General features: G+C 40.9%; 1 protein-coding gene across 4 annotated transcripts in view; it reads right to left on the bottom strand.

Moving 5' to 3' along the window:
* CC2D1B (coiled-coil and C2 domain containing 1B) overlaps positions 1-20,102 on the bottom strand; it is a 35,766-nt gene that overhangs the window by 10,524 nt on the left and 5,140 nt on the right. For all 4 annotated transcript variants that reach the window (XM_069788743.1, XM_069788745.1, XM_069788746.1 and 1 more), the window contains exons 4-20: positions 16,780-16,895; positions 15,836-15,955; positions 14,599-14,736; positions 12,310-12,583; positions 11,682-11,806; positions 11,467-11,542; positions 10,216-10,326; positions 9,756-9,886; positions 9,397-9,469; positions 7,121-7,233; positions 6,125-6,317; positions 3,680-3,852; positions 2,886-3,011; positions 2,302-2,360; positions 1,926-2,042; positions 1,355-1,428; positions 627-685 (exon numbers count right to left, since the gene is read on the bottom strand). In XM_069788743.1, the coding sequence (XP_069644844.1) occupies positions 627-685; positions 1,355-1,428; positions 1,926-2,042; positions 2,302-2,360; positions 2,886-3,011; positions 3,680-3,852; positions 6,125-6,317; positions 7,121-7,233; positions 9,397-9,469; positions 9,756-9,886; positions 10,216-10,326; positions 11,467-11,542; positions 11,682-11,806; positions 12,310-12,583; positions 14,599-14,736; positions 15,836-15,955; positions 16,780-16,895 (2,078 nt within the window). The remainder of the gene's footprint in view (positions 1-626; positions 686-1,354; positions 1,429-1,925; positions 2,043-2,301; positions 2,361-2,885; positions 3,012-3,679; positions 3,853-6,124; positions 6,318-7,120; positions 7,234-9,396; positions 9,470-9,755; positions 9,887-10,215; positions 10,327-11,466; positions 11,543-11,681; positions 11,807-12,309; positions 12,584-14,598; positions 14,737-15,835; positions 15,956-16,779; positions 16,896-20,102) is intronic.

Raw genomic sequence — 20,102 nt, 5'->3', positions numbered from 1 at the left:
TGCTAATTAAATCACCAGGAGTCATGTGCATTTATTTGATGACAAAGATTAACCTTTTCAATCCATTTCTGTAATTATAAGAGATGTCCAAAAGCAATGCCTTTAAAAGCTTGTTTTCTTAAAGGAACGGGACTTAGAGGGAGATCACATCCAAGGTGGCCCCTCTCCCCTAGTGACAGCTTTGTGTGCCCTTGCGTTTGGTTGAAGTTTGCACCTCTGAAAGAAATAAACTTCTACAAATTTTGCAAACTCTGGAAACAGGCTGATTAGTGTCTTTGGGGGGGGGGGGAAGGTGGGCACGCCTTAGCACTGTGAATACTGTTTAGCAGTAAGCTGGTGGTCAGCCAGCCAGAGAACATGCAAGCCTGAAGCAGACAGCACACCGCTAAGTGTAAGGTGTGGAGAACATCAAGAGAAAGGTGCAGCAAAGCTCAAATCTGCAGGACACATATTCAGCAGTTCTGTTTCTCAGAAGTTTCTGTTTTAAAAATAAATTCAGGCAGTATGCCTAGAAGTGTTTTCCCTTTCTGCAAGAAAACCTACACTTCCTTCTTGAAGCCCTCAAAAGTTAATACAGTGGCAAGGGTCACAGACTGAGGAACAGAAGAGCCAGGACACACACTCACCGCGCTCGGGTACTGAAATTCAAACTTCACGAATGCATCCAAATCTCTTGGTGATACACCTGAATGAGACAACAACCAGCCAATACAGATATTTTCACTGCATCTGTAATGTTGAGCGGGATTTTCAAGAGCACCTAACTGATTCTCAGTAGGACTCATGACCTGTCTCTTGACAACTGAAAAACCCATCCATCAAACCAAAAGCCATAGAAAGCTGGCATCCAAAGGAAAACATCTACTTTTCTTAATGCTGCTGTTAGTCCTGAGACAGTCTAGCACAGATGGTTTACAAGCTCCCAGAAACAAGGGACTAAAAGCAGTAACGTTGGCAGGAGCAACTGCCGTCTACTGAAGGGTCAATATACATTAAGGTGGTGTGGAGTTAAAGCAGGCACTCATAACGAAACAGCAGATAAACATGAAACTTAAACTATGACCCAGTTATGAGCAAACCCAGGACAATTTCAAGTTCTTCCCTCTGTCCAGATGGAACTCAGATTCTCTTTATTCTTCTGGGTTTTTTTGTTTCTTTGTTTTGTTTTTTTTTTAAATACTGTTTAAAGGTTTTTGGTGGCTTGAGCCTGAAATCTGATTATTTTGTTTTAATGAGTGCTGGCTACAAAGGTCTTGACTCCTGAAGTGGTCTTCAAGGCAGAAAAATCTCATTCCCCACTACTTTCCTTACCTACTCAGAGAAAAAAGCCCACATGCCCTTTTAGAGTACATACCTGGCGGAGCTGGTAGGTTTATCCCCCTGACAATAAGAAGGTGCATTTCTGTACTGTTGAGCTCAGAAAATATCCTGTGAAAAAATAAAGACAAAAAAGCATATTCACCCCAGTAGCCCACCACCACCCGATCCACTGCCAGACCAGGATGCCACTGGTATTTGTCAGACCTTTTTCAACAGTACATGCCTACATAGATCATTTTCATAAATTACAAAAGAGCAAAGAGCGAGCACAAACCAAGATAAAAACATCTCTGAGGTATAGTGAAAAATGCCACGAATAAAGCCCAAAGGCAACAGGATTGAGGGAGAAATATAGAGAAAGGAAGAGTGCCTACAGTAGCAGAATATAAGAGATGAAGCTAGAGATATTCTGAAAACAAAAGAACCCAGAAGAGAAGTTAGAGAACAACTTCTTTATGTTTAAGTTGTTGAGAGCATCCTTTCAGGAATGCTGAGCCTAACCCTAGATGCCATCCGCATTTGCTGAAGCTCACAATTGCCTAAACAAGACCTAGAAACCAGAAAACTCATTCCAGTCTGCCTGAGAAATCCCTTTGGTTCCACACCTTATCATTTTGAAGGTTCTTTCTTCAAAGTGATGGCTTGGAGGATCCATTCCTTGCGCTCGTGCAAGCTGTAGGATGTCCATGTCCTTTTTACAACCTTGTGCCAGTTTCTCAAACCTATGGAAAAGGCAAACAAACAACAGAAAAGCTACACACAAGCTGGAACATCAAACAGAGCATTCTGCCAGATACAGGCCACAGACTAAGCCTCAGACCAGAGGAGCAGGCCTGCAGATGCAGGCCTCGCAGTTATTGACCCTTTCCCATAATGAGCAGCTTACCAGCCTGAACCCCCATCATTTTTAGGGGGGTCAGGCAGACTCGAGCCTGAAATGACCACATTGTGTGATGATTAACAGCAGGCAGCGGGTCTTACCGAGTCGTTTCTGCTACATTTCCCAGATGCATGAATTGCTTGGAATACTGCAAACACCTCTGTCAACAGAAACAAAACCAAATACAGATGCACTCAGTGATCCTTACACACAGATTCATGACTGACAGAGAGTTTTGAGGTTGATGACAATCTAATTTAAGAAAAGCCAAGAGTTTTCCCAAGTGACCCCAAACCATCCACCCCTGCCCAATCCTTTAAGCCCAAAGCTGAGCACAGCATTTGTTTGAGCTGTTCTGCCCTATTACTTTCTAAGCACTTAATTTCTCAATAAGAGGTTCTCCCAAGGGTTAGTCTTAATCATTCAGGTACTATTTTCAAACTTGAGTGCTCATATTTAATAGTGATAATTTGATAGTCCCAAGCCTCCAAGCACGCCCTCTGTCTTCAACTAGTAGAGGATCCAACTTTGAAAATTTTCCACTTTAGGACACACAAAATCAGAAGTATTTTAAGAGAAAAACAAAAGACCCCACATAAACAATGATAGGATTATAATACTAATAAACACCAGAGAAATAAAAAAAAAAAAAAGAAAACATTTCCAAAAGAGATAAAACAGTCACCTCATGTTGGTCCTTCAGCAATTTTATGAGCTGTGCATATACTTCATCTGCCTTCTGAGACAGTCTGACATCTTCATGGTGTATGAAGATAAAATCACCCTCATCATCTGTAGGGGGTGATGGCAGCTGCAACACAAGAACACCATATTTCAGAGCCCTTATAGGAAAAAAATGAAGTAGACAAAAACAGTCAGAATGTACGGAAAGGTCAGTGAAGGGAGATGGGTTGTTTTTCTTCTCAAGGCAATTCCAACCCAACCACTACTTACACCACTGCCTGACAACTACTGAAGTCACAAAACACTGCAAAATGTCTTACAGGCCTAGTTCCCTGATTATTCAGGCCAGGAGAGCTATCACAGTGCAGTTTGGTTTCCCCATCCACCCAAACACCAAGAGAAACCAGGGCATCACCGTATCACATGCACAGGATCCCATCCCAAAATGGAGTTAGGACACAGCTAGGAGATGTACTCACACCCTAAGCCCAGGGAACGCTTCCAAGCTGCGTGGTTTAGGTGTGCCATTGTAAATCAAGGAGTTAAATGGTTCACGGAGACTAAATTTTCTCAAAATCTGGCACATTTGAGGAGCAGCAAAGGAAACAAAACAAAAACTAAAAAACTAAAACAAAAACTAAAACAAAAACATAGGGCAATTTCAGGGCTCAGTATCCAGATATGTCACTTGAGCAAACTAACTTAATTTCTGTCAAGAAATATTTATTAAATCGAAGCAAGCACTTAGATGTCTAAGCATGTGAAAAAAAGCAGAATACTAACAGTCCTACTAACCTTGGAAATATCAACAGGTTTGCCACATTTTGCTTGCTCAATCTTTAGGTCAAAGCTCTTAGCTGTTCTGAGATACATCTTAGCCTGTTCAAGGTTATTTTCCTTCTTTGCTTTGACGGCTGCCTTCATGTATTGCTTCTTTCTGTTCTCCAGAAACTCCAGCTGTTCCCTAGCTGAAAAACAGTTGTATAAAAACCCTCACTCATCTGACACTGCCATGCCCCTGAAACAGGTTTATCATGTTCAGTTTATAGCTAGAAAAAGGTCAGTAACAGTACAGATATCAAATAAGGACATTTCCTTACTGCACTTAACTGTTTCTTCGCCAGTTTTGATTTCAAGTATCAGAAAAAGAAACAAACTTCCTTCTATCATGGCATCCTTCATCAAAAAAACCTTACAGCACTTCACAAATGTCACAATAGTAATTACAGCCCCTTATTTTCAGAGAGGAGACAGACTCCAGTACAGCTGATTGGTCCAAAGCAGAAGCTGAAAAACTTTCAGCTTGACATGTTAACTTCTAAAAGACAGCAAATATTATGAGCATCTTCTGTACTCATTTATTCCCTCTCCCCTGATCTGTCAGAAAAAAAGCCCAGATGAACCACTGTGCAGGCACATTCAGACATATCACCTCTGTTTATTTGTAATTCCTTGCCATCTTAGTTTCTTATTAATCCTTGCGTCTCCTCTTTGCTTCCCAGAACAGTAAGGACAACCACACAAGTCAGAAAAGATTGCTTTACATTGTACCAGCTCAGTGCATCCTGCTTCTTCTTATACCTCACTTAGGAAATGGTACAGCATGAGTTGATTACAGTCATTTCCAAAGATACTCATACTGTATTCACCACTGCACTCTACTCATGATTACACAAGCTAAACAACATTTGCAAGAGGTGCCTGTCTCAGCAAATAAATATACCAGTGACACTCACACTATGTTCACTGCTGACAGATGACAATCAACTTATTCTCATCCTTGCAAAAGAGCCCACTTTCCTGCTGCTGTGAACAATTTGCCCAGTCAGCCAAACCCAAACTAATTAAACCAGGTAACTAGCCCAGATTCCACTGAGACAAAACCCACAGTGTGCTCTGTGAGGCTGAGACACAGAGCACAGGTATTTTCAAAGAAAATCTGTGGAGAATGGACAGAGCAAAGCCATTAATCCAACTGCTCTTGGCTCCTCGACTTTCCTGGTATAGGCCTTAAGTGCAAGTGCTCCACTACTCCACTCCCACACCTCCCTATGCTTTGCACTCTCTGACAAGAAAAAGGCAGGTTTTTTACAGTTGATTTATCAGCTATGGGCAGCTGTAAGCTGCACTTCATGATTCTGGGGGGAAGGAAGTAACATTTGGATCACAGAATGCACTTTGGCTAGTGAAATATAGCTTTACAATAGTGAAGTACTAACATTTTGTTGTGAAAATCATGTCAGTATTGATTTGTCCAGGTTCTTGTTGCACCCATTGGTCTTCTTTTAAAATACTTGAAATACCCAGGAGAGATTACTGTAACACCAGAGACCAGGTATTATCAATTGCTTCACAGCATAAGTCTAGGACAACTCACTCAAAAGATTAATGTGTAAGCTAAAATTGCAAAAAACTCCTGAGGATTCACAGATTTTCAAAGCCAAAATGGACAACTACTATGTTTTAGTGGTCTTTGTAAACTAGTCATGGAATTTTCTAGAAAGAATAGTTACGAGCTAATCACAGTGGCAACATGAAATGCCTTTGCACTCTGCAAAAGAACTTGCATCAGCCAACTATGCAGTTCTGCTTTGTCCTGAGGGAACTACCCAGGGCAGAATGGAAGAAGGATGGGATTACAGTGAAGGCATGACAACAGAATCAGTGAGAGCCTGAACACTGCTGGTGTGTGCCCAAATCACACTGTGAGGTGGTGGCTCTCCATTACTATCGGTACAATTAATCTTGTATGGACAACTGTTTAGTGACCTTAGCAACAGGAGGACTAGAGATTGATGAACTACTGCTTATATGCCAGTTTGAGATCCTTGGATGAAGCACTAGGCAGAAACCACTGTTTGATGTAGGAAGCTGCATTAGATCAATGAATAATTCACACTGGCAAGCCATCCACTTTAATGAGAGTATATGTAAAGTTCAACTGTGAGCGGAGTTTAAACATTATGAATCGATACACTTGTTACATCAAAATTAATTAAAAACCCAATCACCCTGATAATTACACATGCTGCCTCTGTGAAATAAGGCTGCATGGCTGGTCTGGATCTGCCCTCCAGCAGACACATGTATTGAGGTTCCTGTCACAGGAAATCTATGCCACACATTCACAGGCTCATAGCTAAAATATAATGAAAAAGAAGTCTCTACCAAAGTATTAACCTAAACTAGTGCAAACGACTTGCACCTGGATCACTGGGAATGATGATCCCTTCACCTTACCAGCTGGAGGGAGATGATCCATTGACTCTGCCTTGTCCAGGGTGGAGGGTGATGTAGCTCGTTTCACATGCTCACGAGAGCTCTCTTCCTCGGCTACAGCAGATGGCACTGTAATTGGCTTAACAACTTGAGTCGGCTTTCCAGGCAGCTGAGCAGGCTTCTTGGCAACTGGGGCCTGTGTCAGAGGTTCATTCTAGCATAACAAAAAGAATTTCATATTAAACACGTAAAATCTATTCCAGAGTTGAGCACAGCATCTCAAGCATCAGCAACCATGGTTATCACTATACCAGCCTTCTGGTATCACTTTTAAAGGGAGCATAATATTCCAGACAGCAAATTTTAACTTCTGAAGGTTTATGAGCCATGCCACACCAGTAAGTAGTTGACCAATGCAAGTGTCAAACCTCCACTACAGAAGGGACAAAAGGAATGTTCAACAAGGCAGTGATTTAAAAAAAAGCAGATGCATGCAGAAAAATCATCATCCAGGAATTCTCTCCATTAAAAGCTACTCCAATTGAAAGCACAATCAATCAGCAATCAAGTCTAGAGAGATAAAGAAACCAAAACAAAGTCTAAAGGCTGGTGCTGCCTGACAAAAAGCAGTGTTGAACATCCTGGGAAAGCACAAACACAGGAGCTACTGGGATGCAGGATGAAAATACAGATTTAAGTACTTTAGAACAATATAAAGGGGTGGCCAGGATCTGAAGTGTTTGCTTTGAGAATAAAACCCACATACAAGACAGTTATGAAAGAGCCAAACTCTGGATTCATACAGTCTGCAGGTACTGACTGTAAAAACATCTCATCCCTCTCTCTCCTACACTATAATGCAAACTGAAATTACTACTGAGATCCTGTACTCTTCAGACTTCTGGGAAATGTGTTTCATCTCACTACTCTTGCTTGACTGAAATCCAATGGCCTCATCTCTGCATACCACAAGAGACAGCATTTTAACTTTTACACATCCTACTAAGAAATACTAACCTCCTCCTCTTCATCATTCTCCTCCATGTTTGCCAGCTTGCTGGCACTTTCCAGAACAGCAGCTATTGTGCTGTCACCATCCGTTGCTGCAACACCAGGAAGAGGGGGAAATCCTGAGGAGGAAAGGAATACAGAAGTAAAGAGTTGCGTAAGACCTCTGTTCTGTCTTCCATATTTCCTCTTTTCTGTGAAGCTATTTCTATCCAAGTACCTATTATCTAATATATTTCAGAATTCAATGTACCTAGACTGAGGCCAAGGCCACAAAGCCTTGCTGGATAAAGTCTGAGTGGTGGGCTTAAGATCAGATCTCTCACAGATACCCAGGCTTAAAGAGACGATGCTAAAACGATGCAATAACAGAGCATAGTTTTCCAAGTTGAGCAACTGGCAGCTAGCCATGGAACCTCACAACCTCAAGACTTTGGTAACAGAGATGCCCCCAGAACCAGCAAAGAATTTAGTCTCTCTCCTTTGCACAAAAGGACAGCAGATTGTACAAAAAGTTGTTGGCTCTCCCCCCGCCGCCCCCGATGCTCACCTTGGTACACAGTCCAGCAGAAAATCAGTGCTACCCCATAGAGTAATAAACAATACATCGCTGACATCTGGATAACACACTAAGCCTCTGCTGAAAATCCACTGCAATGCAGATGTTGCAAAGTAAGGCAGAATCACAGTAGTTAAACGTGAAGTATGTGAAGAACAATCCTTTTCATTATTTTATTATCCTTTTAAGGATGGGAGGAAGGCTTGGTGATGGAAGATCAGCTCTCACTTCCACACTACCAGTTCAGTGTCAGCTTCAAACAACAGAGACCCAGAGCCACTACTATAAAATGTCTGTTAACAACATTTATCTCATTAATATGTAGCAAGTATTCTTGTTGCTAGTCTCATTAGAAGTGCCAAGAAATAATGACTAAACTGCTTCTGAACCTAGAGATGGCTGCTACAGGGACAGAACAAGTTTGAGGTACACAGGCAGGCAGAACACAGAATCCTATGCTGCTGCCCCCACGTGACATTTGATCCATTATTCCGCAGCATTTCTGTCTCCAAGGAGGTCAAGGCTGGTACTTATCATCATCCTGATGCAATGAAATGCACTGCCAGTCCATTATAATCTCACTGCTAGTTTCAGTGACTGCCTGATGGTTGTCTTCAATGTAAATCATATGGCCTCTAAATCATGGCTGAAAAACATGCAGCTAATGTGTAAGGAAATTGAGGAGTTATCTATATTTGCAGAGGTGTAAATATGGAGTACCTCACTCTTACAGAAACTGGTATTTACCAAGAAACGGATCACGTTCTAGGACAAGGGATGCTAAACTGCTTTTCAGGGACAGCTTCAAAGCAGTACATGACCTGACAGAGCTGGCACTGCCTACTTTACTACTACTACTACAGTGCTTGCCATTGCTACATTTGACAGTGACAAAAGGGCCACAAGGTCCATGTCGCTTTTTTAACTTATGAAGTCTAGGCACCACTTCGCAGTGCTAAGTGTAACTTTTCACAAGAACACGTCAGGCACAAGATAAAAGAATAATGCTTCCTAGGGGAGAAACGGTTATCATTCAAACCAGAGGTGGAGCATTCATAGATGACTTTGCCCAAACTTTTACAAACACAGCACTGTACGTTCTGAAGAAGACAAAAAGGACACAGAGTGTCTCAGGAAGCAGGTTCAGTTTCTGCCTCTGTCACTGTCTCAGTGTGACCATGGGCATGATTTGCTTTGTCTCTGTAAACTACTTTTACTAGCCATGAGAGCTGCAATACTGATCTGACTTGTCAGGTGTTGCAAGATGATGATTACTTAAATATAGAGTTCTGAGGCCCCTGCTGGCAATCTACAGAATGGGAGACATCAGGCAAATTTTTTCAGTTTCAAAAATCGGCTTCCAGTAAGCTAAGAAGCCAATATATCCCAAGTTTACTCTTTCTTCTAGAAGGGCTGGCACAGAGGACAGACAGGTAACATTTTCAGCACCTGCCCATGGTTAAGTTGTTTAACTTTTCAAATAGCCCCAGTTTTAAGTTCCAATGCTGTCAAACAGGCAGTCAACAGTCAGGAATATTCACCAGTGTGAAAGTTTGGGAGCATATTAATAAGCGGTTTCACAATACCATGAACAGCAAGGCCAGCCTACTCACTGAGAAAAAGGAGGAGCTGTTCCACAGGACGAGGAGGCAATATCTGCACACCTCCTTCAGAGCCCAGTAGATATACAAAAGTTGGTATTAGGACATTTTATATTCATACTTACCAGGAGGAACAGGTAGCTCAGAAAAATTCACTTTTCTCCCTGCTTTATGGGCTCTTATGGCATCCTGGTATTGCTGTAATCAAAGGCACTCAGTAAGACATAAAGTGGAATTGACTATAAATTAGCAATTATCTGTATTTAACCAGCATAAATATTGCAGAATACACAGTATTTTGCTATAATATGTGCATTGTCTCTATTTCTTCCTTTCTCCGAATGCTTTACAGCTTCCCTACTGGAGGTCTTTTCAAACAGAAGGACAATACACAAATTATTTCAGCCTTGAAAAAGTCTTCAGCAAGAGAACTAATTCAAATGGCTTTGCTGGATGCAAGCAGCTTCCTACACTTTCATCTTACCTTGGCTATCCTTTCATGCATCCTGCCTTTTCGATCATCCCCACTCGCTTTAGCCTGTGCTGCTGCTGACTTGTACTTCTCCAGCCTTTGCTGCAACGCTTCCAACACTGTTTTTGGCTGCTGCAAGGAAGCTTGAAATAAGACAGACAATGAAATGCCATATGATTAGATTTCAAAACATATGAGCTGCCTTTTTCCTCCCCTTTCTTACCTTCTGCAGAGACAAAAACATCATTGCAAAGTCTTATTATGAATACAATTATTCTAAAGAAAGTTTATTAACTTTTATTTCCATTACTGATCCAGAACAAAAGTACAGATGAGATAAGCAGCAAACAATTTCAGGAACATTAGCTAGGTCTACTCAATCCTGCTGCAGTTCAGTGGGACAGGGCAGACTTTAAAGTGCCTTCCAGCCCTGCTATTTTTATGGCTTGCTACAGAAACCCAAAAGTCCTACCTGAAGCTTCTTGGGTCTGAGGTTCAGGTGTTGTAAGATCCTGGGAACTTCCCACTGGATCTGGTACCTTTTGCTTGGACGCATCTTGTACGTTTCCTAGGCTTTCAAGATCTGCAAAGCAAGGAAAGTAGGAAGTTTCACAGCGTGTTCCGTAAACTGCAAGTCAACCCATGTTACTCAGAAAACCAGTAATTTGATCACATCATCTTCCTGAAAGCTTTTTGATTTCAAAACAGTATCTGCATGGCTAGAAAAGTCTAAGGTTCCCATTATTCAGGGAAAATGCTATATAATAGAAAATCTCAAGTGCTGATTTAATTTAGGTTAGTGCTGCCGGGGGTGGGGTGGGGGGGGGTGGGGAGTAAAACCAGTTCAAGTATTCTAAGAATTCTCTCCCCAAAATATAACTTGGTATCTTGACAGATGGAAACAGTGAACAAGATTGCTAATTGACTGAAATATCCTAGTAACAAAAGATGTGCTGAAAAAGGGAAGCGAGTAATACCATCTATTCAGACACCCAAGTTTCTGGCATTGTATAACAGTAGTTATTTCAGAAAACTACAAAAATATCTGCTGCAGAGATCTTGCACTTTTTAAGGCAAGATTATCTCATGGATGAAGTTTCTCTCCAATGCCATTGAGTGATCAGTTTATAACTTGAGGAGTCATAAATCTCATCATTTATTGAAATAAAATAATCTGTCATTCAGTTTCTTAGAATAAATAATCTGAAGCAAATTGTTTAAAACACTGAGTTGCGCAGACCAAATATTAATTGTTGGTGGTGATACTAGATCTATTTAAAAAAACCCTCTCTTACAAGGATTGAAGTATCTTTAATATTGGTAACTTGCTTTAAGATTTAGACTTTACTGCACTGCAATCTGTTCATTAATCTCTTAATCTGAATGTTATGAACTTCAGTTGAAACACGTAACACCATCAAGTATTACAGTAAACTTTAAGGTGTGCCATTACCCTTCTTTCCCTTACACTTGCTGCTACTATCTAAAGTTACAAAAATAGGAATATTAGACATCGATACCTACCTGAACTTGTAATTCACAGAGAGTAACTTCAATATAAATAATGATACCTCATTTCTTTTCATTGGTCTTGATTAGAATTTGAATAAGCAGTAAGCCTCAGACCTAAGTGATCTTCAATTCTTCTTTGCAATCAAATTCAGAATCATTCTATTACAGCATAAAGAGACTTCTAAAAGGGTTTTTGTAAAACGAGCCTTACCCTGAGGAGATGGAGGCATATTCTGGAGGTCTATTGGCTGCCCACTATCCAAAGCTTCCAAGACCACATTGAATTTCTAAGGCAGAAAAAACAAAACAGAAGATTTATGCTAGTATGTCCAAGACTTGCTGTCTGCCGTAATGAATATTTGACACTCAATGCACGTGGGTACAGCATAGGGTATGTTTAGCATTCAAGACTTTTTGTGTGCATACCTTGCCTGCCTTCATGTATTCCTTTGCTTTCTCCAGGTCCCCTCGCTGCTTGGCTTTTAGAGCCGCTAATTTATACTCCTTCTGCCTCTTCAGTAGTATTGCTCTGGCGCTGCTGTTCTGGAGATCTGTGAGAAAGAAACAATGCTGAGACTTACACAGAGCATGCAAGATGTGGATCCCTTGCTATGTCCATCTATTCAAACCTGCATTAGCTCTCTTTTGCTTTGAATCACATAGCCATCTTACAAAAGTTCTTTTTCCTCCAGTCTCCAGAAGTCCTACCAGACACAGCAATCCCACTTTTCCAAATTGGGGGTGGGGTGGAGAAAGGTCTTTTAGTCAGTATCTCAATACTTTTTAAAGCTTGGAATTCCACATGTCACAATACCAAACGGGAAACCAAGGCACAGGAAAAGTTAAGTGAAAGATACTGATATAGTGCATATAAGAGCTCTATAACAATAACTGATTCCACTGCCAGAAATTCAGCATCCCACTGACAACTCTATCTGAAACATTCAGCAGGGAAGTTCCAACATAAGCAGTGCTCTGCTACACAATTCAAATATCACGAAACACGTAGCATTAAAATAGTGTTGCAACTGCTTATCCTCTCAGGTCATGGTACCTGTTTCCACGGTAGGACTAGAACCAGCACGACCTTGTAGAGACTCTGATTCCAGGTGCTGCATTGCCTCATGAGAAGTCTTCTGCTCATCATCTGCAGCAGACTCAGGTTCATTCTCTGGTAGGACACTGACTGAATCTCCTGAATTCTCTAGCTGCACTCCTGCAGCTTGAGATAAGTGAGAGGAGCTCTTTCCTGTTGCAACAGGAGGTGGTATTTCTTCCTCATTGATTTTTTTGCCTTTCTTCACTGCAGCCAGCATGGTTTCCAGTGTCTGGCAGAGATGGAACAGCAAAGTCAATAGGCATTTTCATCAAACATATTACTAGCATAAAACCATTAAAACAGAAATTCATTCCCTTACACGCAATGGGATCTATTACGCACACCACTACAGATTGCTGCCCTTTAGCTCCCTATTTTTCTGCAAGGCCAACTTCAGCGCTAGTGAAAGGTGTCCAATTATCAGAGCAACAAATGCAAAGGACTTGTTACCAAACTGCAAGTACCTCAACACCTAGAAGTATTGGATAGCTGATGTGGTCCACTCAGCTTTGTCACAGAAAGTCACCATGGACACCATTTATACCAACTGTAGACAGATTTTATGTCTTTAAAACAAAATAAAATACACTACTCCACAATGTCACTGCCTATGTGGATTCAGTGAAGGAAGGAGTCTGCATACCTATTTAATGCAATGAGAAAAGCCATTAAATACTAACAAAGAAAATGGAGCTTCAGCTGGTGACCTATGGCAAGAAGCTCTCACCATTTATAACACGGCTTAACTGCTGCTCATTTTTTTAAAACCCTTCCTTCACCACAAGTATTACCTTTCTCAATATTTTTATTTTTTTTTAATTTAACTTTCAGACAAAAGACCACCACACACTTTAAGCTAAAACAAAAGTTTTGCTCCTTTCATCTTCTACAGAAACTGAAATGGAAGGACAGAAAGACAACAACAACAAAATCTCATCAGTGCCAGAATCACTGCTATTTTTGGTTAGCCGTGACATTGTTTGACCTATTAAGCAACAGTGGCAGAGATACTTTGGACTGACTGCATGTGAGATTGGGGTTCAGACCAGTACAGCAACCCACACACAGCTCTCTCTTCTCCACGTGTGGGATGACAGACTGACTGGAAGTGGTATTATACACTGAGATTAAAGTTCTCAGTTCCAAGAATTAAGTACAAGAGATAACTGTACACCATTTGTTGGCATGTCATTTTGCTAATTAAGGAACTGTGAGCTGTGAAGTGAGATTTAGTCTATTATCCTTAGATACACTGCTTAGGCACAGGGAAACTCCCTACCTTGAAAAGCAAAAGAAGTGGCAAACAGCGCACTAAACTTCGTTATTGGATGAAATAAGCTGGTGCGCCTATCCCTCTTGCTCTCTGAAAGGTCAAGTGGTTTCATGTATGTTCCTTTCAGAGCTAGCAGGCAGTAGACACATACAGACTTCTTTCTTGTGCATTTCCTCCCCTGGGTTTGGCCTCAGTTGTTCCCTTTGTACCCTAAGACACCTGATAGCTAGCGAGACAGTACATTCTTCCTTCAGTGGACAGTGCTGAGCTATAAAGCTTTGCTCAACAAGACAGAGCTCGCTGCTGTCTGAGGTGATGCAGGAGACCAGATGAAAACAAACAGGGAAATACAGGCACTCTGCACAGCAGCAGTCACCAAGCACTACCAACTAACTACAAGCACGCCACCTGGCTGAAAAGATGTAAAGCTGAAGCAACGGCTCCTTGCTGTAATTTTTAATTCCTTTAATGAAAAATCCTTTTCTATTAGTTTTCAAGCACAGCCAACACGCTCAGGGAAAGGTATCACCTTCCTTTGTCTCACAGAACTGAGTGGAAGGTTAGTATCTAAGGGAAGGCATCAGTGATGAATTGGAAGGTGTATGTGCTAGGAAAGCTCCTAAACTTTGCTTTAAGGTAACAATGAACAGTCATCACAGGTCAAATTCAGATCTAGATGGGTGCGTTTAATATCAGCACGTACCCCAAACCCTGCCTCCAGGTACCACTAGCCACGTTCAACAGAAACAAAGCTGACCCACAAAAGGCATTTGAAGTTACACTTTATCTGTGTATTTGCTACATCAGATTGGTAGTAAGTAACAAGAAATGTTTTTAAAGTAACTCAAGGCAGCATATTAGAATTTCTCTCCCCTTTCAAGAAATTTACACATCTGGAAAGACTCTGAACTACACTTTAGAGAACTGACTTTGCCTCCCCCTCATTCACATACCTGATGAACCCAGCTTACCTTAAGGCCTCTTTCGTATCGGCGTATTTTGGCACTCTCACCTGACTCCTTTGCGTTAGAAATTGCTGTTCTATAGTTAGCAATTCTCTTCTCTATTGCCTGTTGCAGCTCACTGGTAACAGCAGGAAGTGAGGTGGTCTCAGAAAAAATAATAAAACAAATCAAGAAAACTTATTTCATCCAACTATATGAGTTTTCTCACAGCACTGAAAAGCAAATACTCCTCTTCTACACACAGTCCTGTTAATCAAGAGCGCAAGGACGAAAAAGTCTCTAAAACAGAGGAGCACTTGTACTATGCTAACGGTCCCTGGATCCACCTCTGGGCTTTCTCTCAAAGGCGTAATAGAGAAGAATGGGTGGAGACATTTAGAAAACTCACAGTTACAGGGTAACTGGAGCCATGTGGTTAGAGAGTAGGTGAAGAGAACAGTAAAGACTCTCAAACACCACACAACAGAGGGTGTGAAGAGGTATTTTGGCACAAATCTTGTTTTTTTCTCTTCTTATTTTTGAAACATGCTAGTTTACTCCCTTCTGGGCTTCTTCAACCTGGTTTTACTACAAAAGCTCTTTTTCCTCCTCCTACAGCCTGGAATTAGTTCAGGGACAAAAGCAGCCTAAGCAAAGTTATGAGTAGCTACTTACAAACACTCTGCAGCTGCAGAGACCTTTCAGATGGCTGCTGATGTAATTATTGCCATTATCTCTACAGAAACACTCTTAAACCCATTTATTAATGGGCCCAATGCACAAGGCCACTGGAATCTGTAGCACACAACAGAAACATGGCAGTAACTGAATAAAGGACTGACAAATGAAGCTAAGAAAGCTAATGCTACTGAGAAAAATTCCACCAAGATGTCAAAGATGCTGAGTTATAACAAGTCTCACAATTTCAGTGCACCGCTCAATACTCTGAGGGGGAAGATACAAACTCTGGAAGCCTGAACTGCAGTCTGCATGCTCATATGTCCAGTGAGGGACAAGACATGCTTCACTACAACTGTTTATCTCCTCAATTCTATGCTAACATTAAAAATCATCCTCTGAACAAAGCAAAACATTCACCTATATCAATACAACATTGGTTTCCACAGAGAAGGCAGCAATAGTGTGGTTTCTCCTTCCTTGGAAGACAAGACAACCTCTCTAAATCCTGGTCTGTGACCCTTGTATGAGCTGCACGACAACAGTGATTCAGCAAAACTGTCAGGAACACGAAGCTCTTTCCTACCTGTGGCTGCAGTTCAGGTTGCTCATTTTCTGGTTCAGCTGTGGACGGCTCCATTGCTATCGTTTCATCCTCACAGCTTCCTGTCTCACCATCTACCCCCAGAACTTCTTGCAATTCTGCCTGAAGTAAAAGCCAACAAAAGGCTTTTGATCAAAATTTTCTATTTCCTCAAAAGACAAAATAAAAATCAAGTCTCAAGCTCCAAAACCTTTGGATGGACCTTGAACCCAAACAGAGAGTCTAAACATCTTATATTCTGGTATTTTTTAATTACTTTTTTTTTTTTTTTAAATTTTTAAATTAAACTGGTTCTACTTGTATTCACAACAGGAAGCCAGCTACCACTCAAAAGCCACGCTGCAGCTCCAGGATCACCACACAAATTTGTGGTTAGAGATCTAACCTGAAGCTGGAGAAGTTCAGAGAAGTACTTTTACAAAGATCATTCAACGCCAAATTTGAAATTTCCAAAAAGCATTTATTAACAACGGCAGAAAAAAACACTGCTTAACACTCCTTCTGTAAACCCTACCAACTAGATCACTCATTGAAATAACAAAGAATTTCTTGGAAGATACACTCTCAGGCCAAGCACTACATGAAGCAGTAGCAAAATGGTGACAGACATGACTTTAAGGAGAATGTCCCTGGCTGTATTTCACCAGCTGCCATGGAATGGGATTTCCACTGTTTCCCCCAATTTTCTAAGACCCTCACACATATGAACATTAGTTAGGAAACTCTCCTACTCTGGTGTGCAGAGGGTTGGATCCTGCAAAGCCTTATATCTAATGGGATGCTTTTGCAATATTTTAGCTTCTCACCACGAAGTTAACAGATATTTTGGATAAATGCCGTTCTGTTTAAAAACAAAACAAAACAAAAACAAAACCCCCAAACAACAAAGACATACTAAAACTTTTTGCTACTCAAGTTATGCATACCAACAGGTCTGTATCTTTCTCCAAGTCTTCATCATCTGCTTCTTCCCCCTCATCTTCGTTCAGGTCCTTCATACACTCTGCAGCCATCTTTTCAATATGATCCATGGGCAGAGGAGCTGTAAAAACAAAACCACAAGGAACCATAAACGCTAAGTAACAGTTACGCAGTCACTGGATATAAATGCTAAAGGAGTTGCTACCAGCTGAAAGACAGCACTGACTTCTCCTCCTGCTTCCCCTTTATCAGATAGTGTCATAGGTAAATGAGACTGTATTCGTGGGTGAAGGGCAAAGACTGGGTAAGTGAACATCCAGGAAAAAAGCAACACTAGTGTTTCTGAGAGCGACAGTCAAGGCAGGCAATAAGACAAGGAAAATGACTGCATCCAATAACCTAGCTGAGAAATTAGATCTCAGGGAAAATGATGTCTGTTTACTAATACAAGGAACCTGAACGGCAAAGCCATTAGCACCATGATAGACTAGGGAGTTGTGGTGGGACACAACAGTGCTCAGAAAGCATGGCCACAAAAGACAAAGATACTGTGGTAAGTTTGCACAGTAATGACATTTAAGACTGTGTAAGAAAGACAAGTAGGACTGGATGAAACAACTGCTTCAGGGGAAAAAAATACTAGAAGTCACCTCAAGCTCCTAGGCTGATTTAAGATACAGATAAGTACTTCTATGATATTATTTACAAAAATAACTAGTAACATAAATTTTGTCATTATGGAAACTTCAATTTTCCAAGGAAAAAACGGAAATACTATTATTCTTGGATGTTACGTCAAAACTGTATTCCTCAGTTAAGCTAAAAATCAATGGTGGCACGAGAGAAAATTAATATAAACTGTTGATGAATAAATCTGATTAGAACTTTCTATCCATGAAAGGCAATTACTGGAACAGCCTCTGTCCCCAGTAGGAATAAACATCTGAACTAGTTTTAAGCTGATGATAGATATTTACAAAAGGTATCTATGATGTGATTGTCCATATTAACAAGGCCTGGACTCAGCATCCTTGTCAGGTCTTTCTGTTCTGTGTCCTTTGTCTCATGTCAGTTTACACTAACAAAATGTAATTCACTCCTGATGTAGCCCGACTGACAGAATAAATTCTGACTCCATATGGGACAGAAGTGGTCCACATCCATTCATCCCTAAGTGCCAACAAACTATTTCTTTTTCCTAGTTCCATCCCTTTTCTTCTATCCCTCTCGTTGAACTAATTTGAATCAAAAGTACTGTAGTTCCCAAAAATCTGCATGTATGGATATAACCAACTTAGCCCAACAGTTAAGTGCATGAGATGCAAACACTTGTATTAAACATCCCAGCACATCTGCCAGTAAACTTCTGTTCACATTTTCTTTCAAAGCCAAAAATATGTTATTGTGTGTATTACAACAGCAGATTCAGCCATAAATCAGAACAAAGTTCAAGGCATTTACCATAAACAGTGCTGAGCTCAAAAGAGTTCCCAATCAAACTACAACTAACTAAATCACTGGATTTTGGTATAGGGTCTACATTACACTTGACACTCTCAACAGTTGATCGATTTTCTCAATCTACAGCCTTAAGCACAAAAATGTCTCTCTTTACCTCATGTTAAACTAGGTACGTATTAACACATTAACATCAATTAATATCGATTTTAGAGACATACTGAACAACACAAGCCATAAGCCAAACATGGCTGTTAACATGACAAGCAAGGAAGCACAGCAAACTATCCATATGTTTGAAGACAGCAAGAAAGGAAGACAAGAAAATCTTTCTACCTTGAGAAACTACTTGTTTATACATCAAACACCACTGCAAAGTCACACTTGGCATTCAAAAGTAGAACGCTCTAAATCAAGGCATCATACTTGTCCTGATCCCAAAAGCACAGAGAACTGCTAAGCAAATCAGAAAAAGTGCTGTTTCTTCTGCCTCTCTAACTACGCTTCCACGTTTTCTGCACTGCTGTCTCATGCCCATGAGATTTTCCCTTTTCCAAATCCTTCTTGGCTACTTTGTTGTGCAATTTCTCCTCATGTTTCTGGTCTTCACCCTGAAAACTCTGCTTAACTCCTCCTTGCCAAGTTCTCATCTCTACTTCATGCTGTGCCAACCACAGCTCCCTTAACTATCAACTTCCTCCACACACTCTCAAAGGTGAAGTTACTTGCACACAAATTCCAACTGTCCACTTAAATGCCTCTGATACTTCCTTATGCAGACATACAACTGTGACTCATCAGTGTCAGTAAATGTTGCATAAAATATAGATCTTCAGGACAGAGCTTTACAGTCAATTTAAATGGATCTAAACCAGATCCCATCCATCCCCTGCATTTGCTGAATCAGCTGAAAATTAACCCAGGTACAAAACTGTTTCTGTCCAAATAATCTAATTTACCATATCAGTGCTTCAGTACCTACATCAAACATGTTGCTCATATGTTTGACCCTTAGCAAAACTCTGCAACTAGGATAGTAGGCCATATCCAAAGGCAACTGGCTGTACATCAAGGGTCAGAGTGTTCCCTACATGAAGCCCGACTAGAGGCAAAAAAGCCAACAGAGCCTCCTCGGATGGTTGGTTCAACTCTAACCCAGTATGGCAAGTTGAGGCTACAATTTCAAACATCCGAGCGGCTGACCAACTGGCATTTATCAGCCACAGATAGCAGAGATCTCTGTACTTCAGATGTTGCAACAGTACAGCTTTTGCTGTCTGTATCTTCAAAAGCTAGAGGGAGATATTACTTTTTCCTCACCATCAGAGGTCTAGAATGTAAATCCAGGAGTAAATTATTGCATCTTGTGTTGAGCCAAGAACCGAGCGCTAATATGTATTGTACTGGGTCCATTTTCATTGTCCTTCTCCAGACAGGATCTGTTTCTCCCCTGACCTTACTGTACCCTCCTCCTTTCCAGGTGCCGGCCTGCATCCTGCCCCTACCATGCACCATGTCCCCATCACTACAGTGTACCAGGTCTCACGAGTCCCCAGTGCCAGCTGTTCATCTTCCACGAGCTTCTATTCTATATACTCCCAATTCTACCAGGAAAACACAATAGCTGTAAATGATTTTGGAAAATAGTTGTACGAGCCATAACACGTACCTTTAGAAGGTATAGTAAATGTTAATTCTGCACTGTCTGAAGTTTCATTTCCCTCTTATGAATAAAGAGACTGAAAAAATACATTAAGTGACATGATCAGGGTGAGAAGGAAGTCAGCACTTGAAAAGCCGACAGCGATTGAAGAGCTCCTGACACACAGATTCACCCTCAAAACATTATCCTGCATGTTTTAACCACGTG

The sequence above is a fragment of the Haliaeetus albicilla genome, chromosome 8 (assembly GCF_947461875.1).
Source record: "Haliaeetus albicilla chromosome 8, bHalAlb1.1, whole genome shotgun sequence".
NCBI classification, from domain to species: Eukaryota; Metazoa; Chordata; class Aves; order Accipitriformes; family Accipitridae; genus Haliaeetus; species Haliaeetus albicilla.
Note: the sequence above shows the minus strand (reverse complement) of the source record. Positions and strands in the feature narration are given on the sequence as shown.